General features: G+C 41.2%; 1 protein-coding gene across 1 annotated transcript in view; it reads left to right on the top strand.

The window, feature by feature from the left end:
• ERBB4 (erb-b2 receptor tyrosine kinase 4) overlaps positions 1-20,319 on the top strand; it is a 976,023-nt gene that overhangs the window by 928,128 nt on the left and 27,576 nt on the right. Inside the window, exons 22-25 of the mRNA XM_084642839.1 lie at positions 10,200-10,355; positions 13,837-13,912; positions 15,939-16,085; positions 19,014-19,111. Coding sequence (XP_084498965.1) covers positions 10,200-10,355; positions 13,837-13,912; positions 15,939-16,085; positions 19,014-19,111 — 477 coding nt within the window. The remainder of the gene's footprint in view (positions 1-10,199; positions 10,356-13,836; positions 13,913-15,938; positions 16,086-19,013; positions 19,112-20,319) is intronic.

Raw genomic sequence — 20,319 nt, 5'->3', positions numbered from 1 at the left:
TGCACATGTTTGACTTTACATGCATAAGTAGTCCCATGAAGCTGACAAATTAAGCATATGAGTAAGGGAATGTCTACACACAAAAGTTCTACCACTTTAAACTATGGTGTTATAGTTAAAGTGGTACAACCCTGCTAGTATGGATGCAGTTATGCCAATATCAAAGTGCTTATACCAGCATAGCTTATTCCTGTCGGGAAGGGGAATAACTATACTGGTATAAGGCACCTTTATACTGGTATAACTGTATATTAGGGCTGGTCCTGGTTTATTATAGCCACACTAAATCGCCCCTCTAACCATCATAGTTACACCAGTAGTCTTTCAAGTGTGGACTAGGCCTAAGAATTTGCAGGATTGGGGCCTCAGTAATTCAGGAAAGCACTTAAATACCTGCTTCAGTTCATCCCTTTTAATTATCCCAGAGTGCACTTTGACTTCAGTGCAACTTAAGTACATGCATCAGTGCTCTCCTGAGTAGGAATGCTGTTCTGAACTGGAGCCTTACATTGTCACACAAGCACCTTATGGAAGCAGACTTCAGACAGAGCTCTTTTGAAATCGAAGTGTTTGACTTTTCCTAAGCAACTTGCAGCAACTGTGAAAGACTCAAAGAGTGCTGAACGGGTGATCCTTTGAAAAGTACAAAAAGGTACCCAAAAAAATCAAATAAAAATGTCTGAACAGCCCAGACTTGCAACATCTCGATCACGAGCTGTACAAAATGCAGCTCTGCTCAACAACTGCCCTCAGGAACTGGGAGACAAATGATAGCTACAGAAAGTAATGCTCGGCGATAAAGTAAAAAAACAGCAAAGGTGCCCACCTCTTGAAGGCAAGGAATCTCAGGGGACAAATGTATAACTCAGGGTTACATCTGAGAAGCTCAATTTTATTTCTTTGAAAAGATCTCCCTCTACATACTTTTACTTCCACGCAGTCCTTGGCTACCCTGCTTTCTGGATGCCTACGTTAGCAGCAGCCCTAATGCTTTATGAACCTATTAGAGACTTTTCTGCCGCAATGCAGCACTTTATCTAACTCATGAAGCTGTTTCGTGTCTTAACTTCACCCCTGGAATTTTTGGACAAGAAGTCTCCTTTCTTCTGTCCCAGGGTGCTTTTATTTGTTACAAACGCGTTGTCTACTGGTCCTCTCATTTTCTGTTATGCCAGTTTTCTCACAGAAGGATACTGATGAATCAGAGCTGAGGGCTCTGAGTTGCAGTCTGTTTGAGAGCTCAGAGACCCCAGCAAACAATCCCTAACCAATGTGAGAAAGGCCTCTTATTCTGAGCCTGTATAATGGACCACGCTCTGCTCTGAGTTACACCTAAGCTACCCTGCTGGAGTCATGGATATTGCACAGGGGGTTACTGGGAGCAGAATTTGGCCCATTCAAACTACACGTATGTTCTTGTATTTAATTATAAGAGACATTTTCAAAAGCGCAAATGGCAGATGGAGGCCTGTCACTGACTTTTAATGGGAGTTAGGCACCTACGCACCATTCCTGCCTTGGAGTCTCCCAGTGTCCCTTACCTGTCTGCCTTCCTTCTCAGTAAAACCACCTTATCTTCCTACGAGCCTGATCCTGCACCTCTGAAGGCAATAGGAGTTTTGCTGTTGTCTTCTATGGAGCAGCACCAGGCCCTCTGCAAGGTTAGTAAAGCTCCTGGTTAATGTATGGTGCTATGTACGTGATTCTATGTAGTGTACTATGCACTCAATAGGCAGAGCCCTCCTAGTATTAGACTTGGCTTAGATTATTCAGCAAGGCCATCAGAATGATGCAGTAAAGTCTAATATGGCAGAGGACTCTACCGCCATAGCAGTCTCTCTCGGCTAAACGAGTCCAGACCTGACCAAAATCACTCCCGTTCAGCTTTAACTTCCCTTCTGTCTCTGGGAGGCCTGTACAGGAGGCGAGGGTCTCCTAAGCGTCAGCCCTGGATGAGGGGAAGGTGTGTGTGGTGTATTATAAACTGTTAAAATTATAAGCTGTCACTTTAAATGGTAGAGGGCTTCCTGGTCCGACTTGCAGGCTAGAGGGCTCTGATCCAAGTGTGCAATCTGGCTGCTCAGCAGTTAATCCGCAAAGAGGCGGCCTAGAACAAGCTGGCTTGAGTTGTGCCTCTCTACCTTAGGGAGCAGCCTGTTTTGTCACTTTGTTTTTGAGCGTTAGGGTTCTAAGGGCTTGTCTAAGTAGAGAGATAATGCACCGCAAACTGGGGTGCAAATCAACAGCAGCACTAGCATGGGATGCACTAATTGGCTTTGTGGCCCCTGCTGCTGTACATTAAAAGTTCCCTCCTGCACTGATATACTCTGTTTGAACTGGGGAACAGGTCAACGTGCACGATGGAATTTCTAGTGGCCCTGTACCAGGGTCCACACAGACAGTGATTGCGCAGCAAGCGAGTGCAACGTAGATTTACAGCTCAGCTTGCCACACACTAACTCCCTGTCTATAGAAGCTAGGGTGACTGTATTTCCCAAAGTGAAAATGGGACACCACATGGGGCTGGCCTGAACTCCTCCCCTGTGCAGGGCTGGCCTGAGCCACCTGGCATTGCTGCTAACCCAATTCCCACCGCCTGAAATGGCCGCCCAGGGCTGACAGCTAGAGCCCTGCTACACGATCGTCAGTTGGCAAGAGCAAATGCCCAGTTTTGCCAGAAAAAAGTTGTGATATCTGAGACAGGGCTTAAAAGGGGGATTGTGTATGATCACCCTAAGACAAGCCCTAAGAAATAAAGTAGTGTTATATTGCCACCTGCCAGCAAGAGTATTTAACCTTTTTCACTAACTTCTCTGTTTGTATGCTGTGACTATACCAGCTTGAGAAAGAGTTTGCAGCCAGGGGGGCTGTTAAGGTTCAAACCAAGCCTGAGGAGCTGTCAGGAGGAGAGATGTTTGACCTGTGGAATGCCTGGGAGCCCCAGCAAACTCACCAGGCATCCCCATCAGATGCAGAGCTCCTAAGGGGCTCAGGAGAAGCACTGGCCCTCTCCATTCCCAACCAGTCTTGTCTACTAGGACCCCACTTTGGTGGAGCTTATAAGGTTCACAGATGAATCTTCTCTTCGGAGCTCAGCAGCTAGAGAAGACCTTTATGTTGCAGGGTTCCTAAGCTCTGTTGGAGCAGTACAAATTCTTCTTCTAAAATCCTCCCACTGTCCCCCCTGTCTGTGACCTACTCAGGTGCTCATTGGTCTTATCTTATTGAAGTCCCAAGATTTCTGGAGAGCCATTTATGCAGTATATTTACAAAATGAAGAATTTTATGAAGCATTTGGACTGCTGCATAATCAAACAGTAAAAGAGTCCTTGGCTATATACAGTATATTATATTTAGACTTGGAAAGATTCAATTTTTATCGATAAATGTTGATTTCACCTTGCACACTCAAACTGACAAAAAATAATAATGGAAATTTACAGATAGGCAAAGTAAGAAAAATACTGCCCAAGAACTTAAATTAGAGACTGTCATTAAATCATTATTGTCTGACGCTCCCATAATTTTCTGCAACTGTGAACATTTAAATCATGCTTAAAAAATGCTTTTAAGCTTAAAAAATGCTTAATACACAAAATTCCGTGCAACTGTGAAAGTGTAACTCACTTAAAATTAAAGAAGCTTAAAAATAAACATCAATATTATCCATCAAAATTATCAAAAAATAAACGTGAAATTCTGCAAAGCCTAAGTATATTTAATGTTATATATGTGTGAGTAAAGACGAGGTGTAGTACAGGTTATTATCTCTGTATGTGGTTATTATACTGGGTTAGGATGAGGGGTATGATTATTATAAATAGCAGGCCGATCCTTATTCATGCTAACGTTCAAAAATGGCTTACTAAACTTATCTGTGTCCCAACTGTGTGCAGTGTGTGTTTAACTTCTTACTGGCATTAACTGCTGATTCAGAGAGTGATTGTATGTTAGCGGATCCTGTTAGTAATTGCACTTCCAATGATCTCCTCAGTGAGGAAACCATTGCAGTGAAGAGGTTTTGATGATGGGTTAGTCAGAGCCGATCCTAACATCTGTAGGAGGTTAATCTGGGCATAAGGATCGTGGAAGCAACCACGGTTTATGTTTTAGCCTTTTTAGCATTGGCTCTTCCCCTTTAATGTCTCATCATAAAAATCACACCTTTTAGCGAATTTTCGGGTACCAGTGGAGACACAAACCCGCAGACCTCTGTACAATCCTGTCCAGTCAAATTATATTCTGATGGCATTTTGCAGTCCTCATTTGGAGGGGGCTGATCATGATAGGTGTTGAATTTCAGTGTTCTCATGGACAGCAGACCAGAACATTCTCAGGATCAGGCTTTTAATGTAGTTTTTTAGAAATCAGTCTCCCTCTCCCCATTGGAAGGGTGTCTCATAGCTCTGTCAATGTATCTCACATAAAATATTCGTTTGATATTTGACCATAAATCTACTGGGTGCTGTTGACACCAGCTGTGAAATGCAGATTCATTTATTTTTTTATCGCAATATGCCTGCATCTTATACACAGGTTAAACGTACATATATAAGACTGCTCCTGCCAGGTTTGAGAAGGTCTTCAGACGATGTTTCCAGCATAATATATGTTTAAAAGGTGCTGTGGCAATGACCACAGGTTTCTCCCGTCCCTTCCCTCCATTGTTGCGCTTTGTTTATATTATACATGGCCCACTATGCACAGCCCTTGTTAATCGGATGCAGAGGAAAATCAATATGTTGTTTAACTTGGATATTCCCAAAAGCACATGCAATCCTGGAGGTTGTGAATCTGCAAAAGGAACTTCATGCTGCCAAGAGGATCTACCCACATGACTATTTTTGCAGGATTGGCTCCATGAATCTTTTTTCAGGTAAACCTCTCATTTGAAGTTATTATTTGGAGTTTTGCCCAAATAAGGACTTAAGGAGTGATCCCAGGGTGGTGGAGGTTTGGATGCTTTTCCTCTAGTTCACAAAATTAAGGCCATGTTGTAAGATGTGTAAGCGGAGAAGGGGTTAAACAGGTGCATATGGAGTCCTCTGTTTTAGGGAACATTGTTGTAGCAAAAATGTACAAGAAAGAAGATGAGTATGGGAAACTGCATGGAACTTGGAGGGAAGAGCACAGGTTGCAGGTTGCAGGAAGAGTTTAGAGGTTGCATTGGAAAGTGAGGTTGCAGTTGGAGCATCTCTGAAAATAATTCTCTTAATAATGAGCCAGTTCAGAAACATGGAGTCCTCTCAAGTTATTACCTAGCACAGGGTACACTAAACAAGAAATATATAAATTCACAGCCTTATCGGGATTTCCTGAATTAAGGGTAACTTTTTAAGAGCATAAGAATGGCTATACTGTGTCACACCGGAAGTCCATCCTATCTTCCAACAATGTCCAGAGACAGATGCTTCACAGGGAGTGAACAGAACAGGGTACTTTATTGAGTGATCCACCCCTGCTTGTCCAGCCCCAGCTTTTAGCAGTCAGAAATTTAGAGACACCTAGGGCATGGGGTTGCGTCCCTGACCATCTTGGTTAATGGCCATTGATGGACCTGTCCTCCATGAACTTATCTCATTCTGTTTTGAACCCAGTTACACTTTTGGCCTCCACAGTTTCCCAAGGTAACTGTTCCACAAGGTGATACAGCAGTGCATAAAGTGCTTGCTTATGTTTATTTTAAACCTGCTGCCTGTTACTATGATTGGGTGGCCCCTGGTTCATGTGTTATGTGAAGGGGTAAATCACACTTCCTTATTCACTTTCCTCCATACCGTTCATGATTTTATAGACCTCTGTCATGTCTCTTCTCTGTCCTCTCTTTTCCAAGAAGAACATTCCCAGTCTTTTAAATCTCTCCTCATATGGAAGCTGTTCCATATCCCTAATAATTTTTGTTGCCTTTCTTTGTACTTTTTCCCATTGTAATATAGCTTTTTTTAAGTGGGGCAACCAGAATGGCATGCAGTATTCAATGTGTGGGTGTGCAATGGATTTATGTAGTGGAATTATATTTTCTACCTTATTATCTAGCCCTTTCCTAATAGTTCCTAACATTTTCTTAGCTTTTTTTGAGTGATTCAGCATATCTGAGTGATTCAGCATATGGATGTTTTCAGAGAACTATTCACAATGATGCCAAGATCTCTCTCTTGAGTGGTAACAGCTAATTTCGACCCCATCATTTTGTAATTGTAATTGGGATTATTTTTTTCAATTAGCATTACTTTGCATTTATCAACATTGAATTTCATCTGCCATTTTGTCGCCCATTCACCCAGTTTTGGGAGATCCCTTTGTAACTCTTTGCCGTCTCCTTTGGATCTAATTATCTTGAGTAACTTAGTATCATCTGAAAACTTTGCTACCTCACTGTTTACTCCTTTTTCCAGATCATTCATGAATATGTTGAATAGCACTGGTCCCAAAACAGATCCTTGAGGGATGCCGCTTTTAACCTCTCTCCACTGTGAAAATGGACCATTTTTTCCTATCTTTTAACCAATTACTGATCCATGAGAGGACCTTCTCTCTGTAACTGCTTACTTTGCTTAAGAGCCTTTAGTGAGGGACTGTGTCAAAGCTTTCTGAAAGTCCAAGTACACTATATCCACTGAATCCTCCCTGTACATATGTTTGATGACCCCCCTCAAAGAATTCTAAATAGATTGGTGAGGCATGATGTCCCTTTTCAAAAGCTGTTTGACTGTTCCCCAACATATTGTGTTCATCTATGCGTCTGACAGTTCTGTTCTTTACTATGGTTTCAACTAATTTGCCTGGTACTGAAGGTAAGCTTACCAGCCTGTAATTGCTTGGATCAACCCTGGAGCATTTTATTAAAAATCGGCCTCACATGAGTTATCTGACAGTCATCGGATACAGAGGCTGATTTAAGTGATAGGTTTTCATATCACAGTTAATAGTTCTGCATTTTCATATTTGAGTTCCTTCAGAATTCTTGGGTGAATACTATCTGACCCTGGTGACTTACTGTTGTTTAATTTATCAGTTTGTTCTAAATCCTGTTCTATTGACACCTCAATCTGGGACAGTTCTTCATATTTGTAACCTAAAATGAATGGCTCAGATGTGGGAATCTCTCTCACATTGTCTGCAGTGAAGAACGATGCAAAGAATTCATATAGCTTCTCTGCAACAACCTTGTCTTCCTTGAGTGCTCCTTCAGCACCTCGATCACCCCCTGTCCGCACCAGTTGTTTACCAGAGTTCCTTCTTCTGATATACTTTAAAAAATTCTATTAATTTTTGTGCCTTTTGCTAGTTGCTTTTCACATTCTTTTTTGGCCTTCCTAATTATACTTTTACACCTGACTTGCCAGAATTTATGCTCCTTTCTATTTTCCTCGATAGGATTTGACTTCCAATTTTTAAAAGACGTATTTTTGTCTCTGACTGCCTCTTTTACTCCATTTAGCCACGGTGGCATTTTTTGGAACTCTTACTTTTTTTTTAAAAAAAAAGGGGGTATACATTTAGTTTGAGTCTCTATTACGGTGTTTTTTAAAAGTTTCCATAGTGCTTGCAGGCATAGCACTCTCGTGACTGTTCCTTTTGATTTCCATTTCATTTTCTGTTTCCTTTTGATCTCCTCATTTTTGTGGTGTTCCGCTTTGTTATGTTAAATGTTACTGTGGTGGGTTTCTTTGGTATTTTCTCCCCTACAGGGATGTTCAATTTAATTATGTTATGGTTGCTATAAGGTTAACCTCTTGGACCAAATCCTGTGCACCTCTTAGGACTAAATCCAGAATTGCCTCTCCCCTTGTGGGTTCCAGGACGAGCTGCTCCAAGAACCAGTCATTAATGGTGTCTAGAAATTTTATTCCCAGTCTATATGGGGAAAGTTGAAATCTGCCATTATTATTGAGTTTTCTGTTTTCGTAACTTCTTCAGTCTCCCTGAGCACTTCACAATCACCATCACCATCCTGGTGAGGTGGTCAGTAGTATAGTCCTACTGCTATACTCTTATTATTCAATCATGGAATTTCTATCCGCATAGATGCTATTGTATAATTTGTTTCATTTAAGATTTTTACTATATTTGATTAGGTTTTTTTCATATCCAGTGCCATTCCCCCACCAGCGTGACCTACTCTGTCATTCCCATATATTTTTTATCCTGGTATTACCATCTTCCATGGATTATCATTGTTCCACCAAGTTTCTCTGATGCCTATTATATCAATATCCTCAGTTAATACCAGGCACTCAAGTTCATCCATCTTAATATTTAGACTTCTTGCATTTGTATACAAGCACTGTCAATATTTAGTTGTCTGCCTTCATGTTGAATGGGAATCTTTTTTTCATTTAACTGTTTCTCTTCAGTTCCTACCTCTACTTTTATCAACTTCTGTCCACTCCTCTTTACTAGGCGATAGAGTATGCCCTTTAATAAATTCTCCCCTAAGACATACATCTCTCCAAACCAGGTGCTCCTCTGCGCCTGTCAGCTTTTATTGTTGCTGTTGATGCTGCTACTTCTGTATCCTGGAATGTCACTGGTACTGATCGATTGGATTGTTTTATACAGTATCACGATACCATCTGAAGCAGTCTGCCTTTTCATGACATGCTTGGTTCATAACCATTTGCTCTGTGAGATTTATTTGTCTGTTTTTTCCCACAGCTTTTGTTTTGATGTCAGAAACTCTTAATCCTTCAAAGTGTGCGGCTCTGATGTTCAGCCACCAGCAGCACTGGTTTGTAATTGGCATGAGAGAGTGCTTGCTTCCACTAAAAGTACCTTTTAAAAATAATTCTGTTTGCTGTATGCCATATAGTCCCCACGTCCCTGTCCGAACTCTCTTCGTGTTGACTGCAGCAAAATATATTGCATTAAAAATAAAATAGAATTTATGCTGAGGCCCCCCCATGAGCCTTTCATAACCTTCTGTGTTGATTGCATTGAACCCGTCTTGTTAAAAGCGAAGTGCTATGGCTACTGGTTTCCTTTTCGCTGAAATACGTTTCCAAGTGCCCTTTGGTGACTTCTGTCGAGGTGTCCCCTTTTTCTGTCAGCACAGGACTAGATTCGACCACATTAAATTGAATAGTGCCTTAACCTAGACCCAGAGCTGTAGATATTCATAGGGCCAGTTGTGTAGCCTCGCAGTGTAAGGGAATCAGAATCTGGCCCATGATACTGAGTAATGTGCTTACTTCAATCACTGACTGTGACTCTTCAAATGATCATTTTACATGATACTACAGCTTCCAATATGTTTTTTCTAAACTACTGTGTATGTTATAGAGTTGATATATTAAAAGTTACCGTAAGGGTAATTGCCAGGCATGTAATTTCATCTGCAGGTCCCTATAATGACTGCTAATGTCATAAATTCCTCCCTACGAAATTACAGGCTTGTAACCCTCTCAGGGCATCTTGCATTTTCCATATAAGTACTAAGGCTAAGCTTTGGTGGTGATCTCAGTGCCACAAAGCCTCCTGTAAACTCACATGCTGATCGCAGGCGCTTAGTCTGTCATCAGACTAAGTAAATGGTTAGAGCAGATGCAGACCAGACAATTTGGGCATGTGTTACCGTATCTGTTAAGACACCTGGACGGCTTGTTAACAAAACTACTTGTAACAGAATGTATACACTCATAAAAGACATTGACCATTGATCTTATATCCAATTATAATGCAAGAGGTAAAGTTTTAATGGGGTTGGAAAAGCAACTGGATTGCAGCCAGAGGAACACAGAGTTGTTTTCCCCATAATTCACTAAGAATATTGAAAATTTATATCCAGCTCAGAGGCTTTGGATATAGAACAGGAGCATTTTCTTGTAATTAGCAAGCTGGATTGGGCGTCAGGAGATCCGGAGTCAATTCCCAGCTCTGCCACAGACTCCTGTTGAGGCCTTGGGCAAATCACTTAATCTCTCTGTGCTTCAGGTTCCCTGTCTGCAAAATGGGGAGGATAATCCTTCCTTTCTCTATCTTGTCTATCTAGGTTGCAAGCTATTGGTGGTGAGGACTCTCTCATTATGTACAGTTCTTAGCATCCATGTGGCTCTGAGCTCTCAGTACTATTTTATAATACAATAATAAGATACTCTGTTTTTCAAGATATCATGGAAACAGGTTGCAAAAAGAGGGGGGAAATATGAAAAATATTTAAGGGTTTATTTGACTTAAAGGAAACGTTTTGTGTCCCCCAGGGAATGATGTACCTGGAAGAGAGGAGACTGGTTCACCGGGACTTGGCAGCCCGGAATGTCTTGGTAAAATCACCAACCCATGTGAAGATCACTGACTTTGGCTTGGCCAGACTCCTGGAAGGTGACGAGAAAGAGTACAACGCTGATGGAGGGAAGGTGGGTGCATTCACGCCAGCAGTCCTGCCTTGCTCTTTTGCAGGGGCCTTCGTTCATTCCAGTGCAAAGCTCTTGTTCTCTCTGTTCTCTCCCTTGAAAAGGGGATAACTATCGGAGTACCGCCATGTGCAGTATTAAAAGCAAACTTCATAGATGAAGGCTGAGATTTTCAGAAAGAGAAACTGAACGTTAGGCTCCTGAATCCACATTTTGGCACAAGCCTCATTTTTCAAAAGTCCTGAGCGCACTAGAGCTGCCTTTGACCTCAGTGGGAGCTATGACTATGCACTCAGCACTCTGGGAAATCAGGGCCCAGTCCTGCAAGCTATTCCATTCTATTCAGTGGGACTCTGCAAGGTAGAGGGCTTGGCCTAAGATGAGCAGAACTGAGCAAAACAGGATCGTGGCCGGGCTTTGTTCTTGCGTCTTCCATTTTGTGCTGCATTTCTACTGCTGTGAAAACATCTGAAGTCAGTGCACTGCAGTTGTTCCAGCTTGTCATAGAATCAGAGAATATCAGGGTTGGAAGGGACCTCAGGAGGTCATCTAGTCCAACCCCCTGCTCAAAGCAGGACCAATCCCCAACTAAATCAACCCAGCCAGGGCTTTGTCAAGCCTGACCTTAAAAACCTCAAAGGAAGGAGATTCCATCACCTCCCTAGGTATCATTGTAGGCTATTGCCAGCATTGAGTAGTTTGCAGGCTACTTTTTCTAGACAGATCCAGCAGCCACAAGGGAAGGGGGCAGGAGATGTTTACTTGTTGCAAGTCCATTAAGGTTTTACATGTGGTTTCCAACAATCTGCCTGTTGGCTCACAGTCAAGGAACCGGCGCATGCTCTTCCCCAGTTCCTTGTTGCAGTGACAACATTTGCTCAAGACATCTCTGAAAGGATGCAAAACACTGGGGCATTCAGGAGATCGGCTGTGTGTAATTAAAACAGGCAGGTTTTAACCTTGACACCTGGGACACTTCCCTCTGTTCTTCCCATATTATTGCCCATTGCACCGCCACAGGTTTAATTCCATATCGCGTCTTACATAGACTCACCTCGACAAGACTTGATAAAGGCACCCACATAGAGGCATCACAGTATTCAGGCGGTCCCAGACACAAGTTCCAAGTGGTTATCCCTTACGCATCTTTGAAATGCCTCACCAAAAATGCTCATCTTAACTTGCCTTAGTCTCTCCTCCAATCCCATAAAGTCCCTGGTGGGTCTATGTCTCTCCTCATCCCCTTTCCCAAATCCTTGGTCTCTCTGCTGCTTTACTTGTCCACCCCCCCCCCCCCCGTCATTTTCTCTGTTCACTTATGCTGGTGGCTGACTAGAGACTGCTGCCATCCCCTGTTACTTCCTGGGGAGAGTGGCTGCCTTCCTACATGTCCTGCTGCTGAGTCCAACTATGCCATGAATAGGAATTGTGGGGAGACAGGCAACAGGGATACAGCTGGTGGGGCAAGAAGCATCAAAGAAACCAGCAGCAGGTCCGGGCGAAATTTTTTGATTAAAACTTTTTTTTTTCGGGGGGTGGGGGGGGAGGGGGCCGAAAAATGCAGATTCAGGTCAAACTAAACATTTCACTCATTCATGCAGAACTTGCCCAGGTGTTCTGGTAAAAAACAAAAAATCTAAAAATATCTCAACATTTCCGATTTGTATTCAAATGACTTTTCATTTTGAAATTTACTTCACTATTATTAAAATAAAACTTGATTTTTTTTAAAAGCAACACCAAACATTTCACTTGGGGTCAAACGAAATGTTTCGTTCAACCCAAAAAGGAAGGGATTTTTTTTTTAACTTTTCCATTCACCAAATTTTTTTTTTTTAAATTGGGTCAAGTGGAAACCCATTTTTCCCTGAAAAATTGGTTATTTGCACAGCGATAGTCAGTGGTTGCTTTCCTGCTCCCCAGCACCGCAAGGGCCTTCTGGCAATGAAGATAGAGATTTGGCAGCCTTCCCTGACTCCTCCAGTTCCTCTGATCTCCCCTCCAGTGCCCTCTCTGCCCCTTCTCCACCCATTCCTTCCCGTGAAGGACAAAGGCAGCCTGTAGATTCTTCCTGCAGCTCTTAGAGGGTGTCCTGGACACATGGGTCCAAACACACTACAAATGCAATTGTTCTGCTTCTGAGAAGTATCGCTTCCCAACCCAGAAGTTGTTTGCATTTCAAAGCTTTACTGTAAGTTTGCTAAGGAGGGTTTAGGCAGCTGATGAATAATACAGCTCTGCTCCTGAAATTGTTCCTGTCTGGAAAAATCCTACAGAATGTAATAGACTTCTGCAGAAATTACATAGGTCTCTATAGAACTCAGTATGATTTCCTTTCTGTCAAGGCATTAAACCAACCTATAGAATTTAATAGAGAATGATATCCCGGCCATAATTATAGAGATAACAGTTCTCTAATCAACTACACAGGGTATTTTCACAATGCCGACCCATTTACTGCTTTATCCAGCCATTAAGATTTTACCAGGGCACCTGCAGTTGTAGGTTTATTTGGTGGGGAGGGTTTCCTTTCAGTGACATGCTCTATAGTTTCAAAAGAAGATGACCCTTATTTGGCAGGATATAGTGTATACCCTGAGGCTCTGCTCCTACAAGGCAATATTCATGTCACACACTGCCCATTTGAAGTCAGTTGGTGTTTTGGATGCAAAGAGCTTGCAGGATTGGACCCTTTACACACACACACACACACACAAGTCCAGAAATGGAGAAGTTAAAATTCTCATCCCACTATTAACTCATTGTCTTGTAGCATTGTTGATGACTATGTAGGTTGTTATGTATCTGCACTAGTGAGTGGCCAGGCTGCCCGTGCTTTGGTTTTACAAAACCTTGTCAAAATCAAAAGGGTTCCGTTTTTTTCCAAACCACCTAAATTTTAATGGTTCGGACACAATCATTATATTGGCCAAACTGTTTTGATTTTATAATGTTAAATCCAGGGGTAACAAGGAACTAGTTGTTCCAATGTATCTGAACCACCAAAGCTTGGGTGCGGTGAAGGGTTTCTAATAGAAGGTTCTGCTTAGTTCTAACCTCAATATATGCTGTGACCCAAAATCTGTTCTGTTCTCTTTCATTGAAGCTCTTTACACCATTCCCATTACTATGATAGCTGAGTGCCTGCTCTGCTTTTCATTACGTGTGTGCAAAATCACCAGGTCAGATTCCGTACCCCGAGCAACCCCACGGAAATCGAGACATGAAGAATTCCATGGGGTTGCACAGACTGTAAATCATTGCTACACTGTCTCTCTGAGGGCTCCTCGCATGTTAATGAGCACAGAATTTGGTCAAGTATTTATTGTTGTGAGCCTTAATTTTTTTAATTTTCTGACTTTGGGGGTTTTAAATTAGTAACTGAGAGAGGGAGAGAGAACTGGATACCTGGGTTTAGGACCCATTCATATTATTTTATTCGTTATTATTTTTTCTAACGTTCATGTATATTTTTGCTCCCAAGATGCCGATTAAGTGGATGGCTCTGGAATGTATACACTACAGGAAATTCACCCATCAGAGCGATGTTTGGAGCTATGGTAAATCTTCCATGTGACTGTGCTTAAGAATTCATCGCTTGTGAAATACATAACGTTCTTTTATTGCGTCACTGATGTTTATTTATCAACCCATATTTCCAAAAGGAGATAACTGTTACCTTGTGTTTCTTCTATTTTTTTAAAAAATATGTCTAAATTGCATTGTTACCTGTCTTCTGTGTTATTTCCCTGCTCACTAAAATGTTATTTCCCTGCTCACAATGTCCCTGCTGGGTTGCCTGCCAGAAGCTCTGGTTTGGTAGCAGTTTGGCCGATCATTGTGACAGAAAAAAGCCTCTTTTAGTTTTGCCACAGATTGGTAGAAATATGACTGCGGGTCATAATTTCCAACAGTTCCTTGAAAACCGAACTCTGAAAGCCAGGAATGTCAAAAAAACATTTGCTGGCTTATGGGAGTTTCTGTACTACAATCACATAAAAGGGAATATGTCATAACATAGAACAAACACAGCAAGAGAGAGTGGGAGGGGGAAGAAAGTGAAGAGACTGGCTTATTCAGGCTTAGGTTTAATTTCACAAACAATTTTGGAATGGGTGAGAAAGGTCAGGCCACAAGGAATCTAAACTGAAAACCAGGTGATTTCAATATTTAGAGAGTTTATTTAACTGTGTTAACTACGAATATCAGAATGAGCTGTTAGGCATCTGCTTGGTTGTTTGCCTGTTTAACTTGTCCAGCTGGTATTGAGAAAGAATCCTGCACCTTTACAAATGGAATCACACAGCATCAGACCCATAATAGGTAATTAGAGACACTGGACCTCATCCAAAGTTTCTGTTGCTGAATAGTTTTGAAACAAAGCTGTACGGTATCAGCTGAAACTCATTACTCACTTTTACCTGTGGGTAGCAGTAAAATACAGTTTGCTATTGCCAGGTAGCGATCTTCTTCTGTCCAGCAAAGAAAAATATATGATTATATGAGATTAAAACTGTATGCATAAAGCAGCTTCTTCCCCACCCCCAAACTGTGGATTACCCCAGTTAGCAAAATATGCATCTTCCTCCATTATTTATGCAGCTCAATTTAAAACAGGAAGCCCAGCACATCTGTAATTTGAAAGAATAAAACAAGACAATTGACAAGATTTAGTTATTAAACATCAGTGTGGAGGTGAATGGGGGAGAAAACAGATGCATGTTTCACGGATATGTATTTTTACTTCTCTCTCCTCAGATTAGAAGTGACAATCTGCAAAATACGATTACCAGGCTGGAGGCATATTTAAAATGACCTTTACAATAAAATAAAAGCAAAACAAAGGAGAGTGTTGAGAAAGCAGCAGTATTTTTAATATTAAAGATTGTCTTTTGGGATAAATTCTGTTACTTGTGATATATGTTATTTATCTTTTTGCTTAGCTGCCAAAAAAATCCTCGGGCTATTCAAAAAGAGGATACCAGGTTTAAATCACAGTATTATCATAACCCAAATCCATAAGGTGATTTAAGAGAAACAAACACAACTGACTGAATGACTTACAAGGCAAAGATAATGACATAACCTTATTCACTCTGCATCATTATGGGAAGTTGATGCTACAATTTAGAGAACATATTTAGGTTTTTTGCCCCTTACAATAACATCAACTATTCATTTTCCATTTTGATATGATAAAAGAGCAAGGCATATTCTTCTGTTATTGTTTCCATGTATATGTTCTGAGTCTTCCCTATCTGTCATGCCTGCACTCTACACCGCTAATTTGTTCTAAGTCTCCCCTATCTGTCATGCCTGAACTTTTTCTTAACCCAATACAAACAAGAGACATCATCGTTAGAATCGAACTCAAGTGCTGTTCCACAGTCTTCCAGTAGCCGTTAAGTTGTGGATCCAACGTAAGTCTGAGCAAGCTCTGGACACTTTATACGTGCACTGGTTCTGAGAATGAATGAGACAGGTTCATCACATTGTAATCCAATATTGGGCCTTAAACTGATCCATAAGGTGTTTTGAACAACTTAAATAAAACATGCCCCTAATCTTATACTCGTTTGTTCCCAGGTGTCACTATTTGGGAGCTTATGACCTTTGGCGGAAAACCCTATGATGGAATCCCAACGCGAGAAATTCCTGACCTGTTAGAGAAAGGGGAACGGTTGCCCCAGCCGCCTATCTGCACCATTGATGTTTACATGGTGATGGTGAAATGTGAGTATCTGTTGTTTTAATATCACTGTGCTCAATGCTTGCAGAATGTATTCCATTGCATCTGACAGCGCTTGCTAATAATGCAGACTGTTTCAAAACAAAAAGCTTCCTACGGTTTTAGAAATTACATTTGAACATAGCATGCACCTTTCCCCTCCCACCTTCCCCCCCACCCCCCCATTGCAAAGGATATGAGTTTAGCTGTGAAGGGTTTGAGTTAGCACCTCTTCTTATTACTGTGAGATGGTATCACACATCCTCGCTATGAAGTCAAAATTATATGATTGTGATTGTAAACACTTGTCATTTCCATGACAATTGATTTTGATGTAAAAAATGATAGCATTAAACATAATTATGGTACATGGGTAGTCAGGCATTGAAAGTGGCAAAGGGAAGAGTTGGTTCCAAAACAGAAATCTCAAATATTGAGGAAAGAAATCTATAATGTTTTTTTATTAAAGAGAAATTGACTTAATATAACAAATATAGCACAGCTGAGGATTTGTTTTTGTTTGTTTAGCTGGATCCAGTAGTTTATGGACACGTATATTTTAGCAAAAAATGAAAATAGTTTATATCTGGATTCTCACTTACCCTGCCCTCCTTCCCCCGCAAGAGAGACACAGAGAGAGATGTGCACGCAAATGGATCCTCAAAGCCTAGACTTCTAATTAAAAAAGAATTAGGAACATCTCTGTCGTGTTTCTGACTTCATTTAAGTGAAATTAACATACAGCCATCTCTTCGTTCTAACATGGGCTTTTCCCTTTTGATTTGCACACAAAAAAGAGCAGAACTAAGAAGATAAACTGGAGGAGGTAAATATGTATATTCTTAGTAAGAAAATGGGATTTCTCTCTTCTCAGAGTTGCATTTGTAGCCTGAAGCTTGTCATATGGGTGCAGTAGATCACTCAGAGATTGTTAATGGGATATAGTTCCTTTCACCCCTAACTGCAAGATTAAACCCAACCCAGGTCATTAGAGGCTGAAGACTGCCACACATGTTCAGTACAGGGGCTCTCTGGTGGCTTGTGTTTTATAGTTTCATCTAATTCCCAATGAACAAGTGTCCACATCACAAAAATCACAGTCCCTTAGTATCAATATGCACCTCCTTCCTGGAAGTGTTAGCAGAGAGGCCAAGGATTGTAATACCCTAATCTTAGTAATGGCTGTAGGTTTGAGGCACATTGGTCAGACGTTATAAGGTAATTTGCAACCTCGCTTCCTGTACTATATACACTCTGTGGGTAAATAGGAGCTGAATCTTCCACACTGTCCATCTGGAACCTACATGGGCCCTAAAATCCAAACACAAACAATTCTGATAGGGATAAATGGAAGATTTTGTTTTTCAGCAGACTGCCTTTCATTTAGTCTTTCACAGTGCTGATACAAGGGCAATCTACCCCTTGTACAGTTTGATTGTCTATGGTTCGGGAATTGTTTTTGTAAGAATTGCATGACATTTCCTCTAATATAGGAATTCTCCTCAATATATCATTTCAGCCATAGAAACTGATTCTGCATGTTTTACTCATGCTGAAGAGTCCCTCAGCCATGTGAATAGTCCCATTGACTTCAGCGGGACTACAGATATGCATAAATTTGTGAGAAAGGATTGGAGCATCTATAAGATATGGATGATAAAAGAGCAAGGCACTTGATTATCATGGCATCTAGTAATGCAACGGAATGTAGTTTAGAAGTCGACTAGAAGAGCTAAACACATGGAAGGGGACCATTTGGATCAAACTCAAGAATATTCTAATAGAATACAGTTCTAATGAATAAGAAACAATTCTATAGTGTTGAAAGCAGATGCGGGTAGACGGGATATTCTGGACATCTGAAATTGGGGAAACCATTGCTAATGGGGTACCCCTAATCTTTTAGCATTCTTGCCAAACTGCCTTCTGGCTAAGGAAACTTTGGTTCTTCTACTTTGGTCACATCTTCAGTGTAATAGGACTGTGGGAGATAAGGACCATTTCACTGACAGTCCCTGCTAAATGAGGACACATTCCTGGAAAATTGCTGATAGAATCTTTTCGTAGCAGAGGTTGGCACTGAGATAAACCAGCAGCTGTTGCTGAGTGGCATTTATCAGTTGCTTTGCACTAACTGTTTTGCAGCAGGCATTCAAAGAGGAGGCTGTTCTTTCTAATGAACTTTTCTGAGAGAATGTGAGAGGGAGAGGAGGGGGGGAAACGTCTTTCCTTGTTTAAGGCGGAATGTGTCTCGATAATAGATATAGCCTACAGCAGGGCTTATGCCTGCAAATAATCTTAAAGTGTAGCCAATAGCTTATGATGGCAGCACTAATACAAAGTTACCCGAATGGTGAGGAGGGAGAAAAAATACTTGAGAGAGGTGAGAGTGTTCAGATCTGTTTAACAGTCTGCTATAACCTGGAATACATTATGGATTAGCAGATACTAGTAGTATTATGATAGTGCCCAGAGGCCCTGATTGAAATACAGGCCCCATCGTGCGAGGCGCTGTACAGATCAATAGTAAGAGACATTCCCTGCCCCAAAGAGCTTCTGATCTAAATAGACAAGACTGACAAGCGGGGTGGGATTAGAAAGACACTAGTACCATCCCCATTTTAAAGATGGCAAACTGAGGCACAGATAAATTAAGCTACTTGCCCAAGGTCCCACAGCAGCAAAGCCAGGAATTGAATACAGATCTCCAGGCCTTAACCACAAGATCCGCCTTCCACTATTTTAGAAGCATTGTTTATTATCATCTTTCCAATTTTCCTGAACAACTGAATTGTGTTTTTTTCCTTCTGCAGGCCAAATACACCAAAGGCATCGTTGTACTTCAAACTAAGGATTGTTTCAAATGTTGTTCAAAATGTAATGACAGTCCTTGTTACCAATCAACTTTTTTTTCTTCTTAAATCTGCCCGCAGGCTGGATGATTGATGCTGACAGTCGGCCTAAATTCAAGGAATTGGCTGCTGAATTTTCTAGAATGGCTCGAGACCCTCAGAGATACCTTGTCATTCAGGTCAGCAACTCTGGAACATCTGGAAATCATTTTAATTCTGCTTGTAAAATCCCTGGAATGAATATAAGTGCATCAGAAGCTCTCACGTCCCCGCTAAAAGAAAAAAGCAGTTGTGATAATAATAGAATCATAGAAATGTCGGGCTGGAAGGAACCTCGAGAGGTCATCTAGGCCAATCCCCTGCTCTGAGACAAGACCAAGTAAAGCTAGACCATCCCTGACAAATGTTTGTCTAACCTGTTCTTAGAAACATCAACTAATACTCTAAGATAGCTCAATAGAGAGAGAGAGAGAGCCATGCTGAGATTTGAAAAAACGGGCGCATGGAATTCAATTCCTAAATCCATATTTACATTATCCCAAATCTACCCCACACTCCGCTGGCGCACTGTGTCCAGTTCTGGGCTCCACGCATCAGGAAAGATGTGGACAGATTGGAGAGAGTCCAGAGGCGAGCAACAGAAATGATAAAAGGTTTAGAAACCCTGACCTGTGAGAAGATTTTCAAAATGAAAACTGGGCCTGAGTAAAAAAGACTGAGCTGGGACCTGATAAGTCTTCAATTATGTTAAGGGCTGTTATAATGAGGACAGTGATCAACTGTTCTCCATGGCCACTGAGCAATGGACAAGAAGTAATGGGCTTAATTGGCAGCAAGCGAGATTTAGGTTAGACATTAGGAAAACTTTCTAACTATCAGGGTAGTTAAGCTCTGGATCAGGCTTTCAAGGGAGGTTGTGGAATCCCTGTCACTGAAGGTTTTTAAGAACAGGTTGGACAAAGAAATGGCGATGAATAAAAATTGCAGTGCCAATAACATAATTATTAAATACCAGAGGCCAGAACATGGAATCCGTTTGGGCCAGATTCTGATAGGCTGACTCACAATGATCAATATAGACAGTTCAGTGGAACAATTTGATCAGTAAAACAATAGTCAGCATGAGTAATAGTATCATAATGTGGTCTTTTCCTCACAATACTCCTCACTGAGCTCAAAGGGGAGTAATGTTTAAAAAATGAAGGCCGCAGAAAACTTGCCTGGATAATTATTTCACTAACTAAAAGAATTTACTGCATTTGTTATACTTCCTTTTGTTATCTTTTTAATCTCATTATCAAGGTAATTTGCTATATAATCTGGTGGGTATTTCATCATTTGAGGTCACCCATGTGGCCTTTTTCATTGTGCTGTTTGGCCTCTTCCA

This window comes from Lepidochelys olivacea (assembly GCF_965140295.1).
Source record: "Lepidochelys olivacea isolate rLepOli2 genome assembly, chromosome: 11".
Lineage (NCBI taxonomy): Eukaryota > Metazoa > Chordata > Testudines > Cheloniidae > Lepidochelys > Lepidochelys olivacea.
The sequence above is the reverse complement of the archived record's forward strand: the minus strand, read 5'-3'. Positions and strand labels throughout refer to the sequence as shown.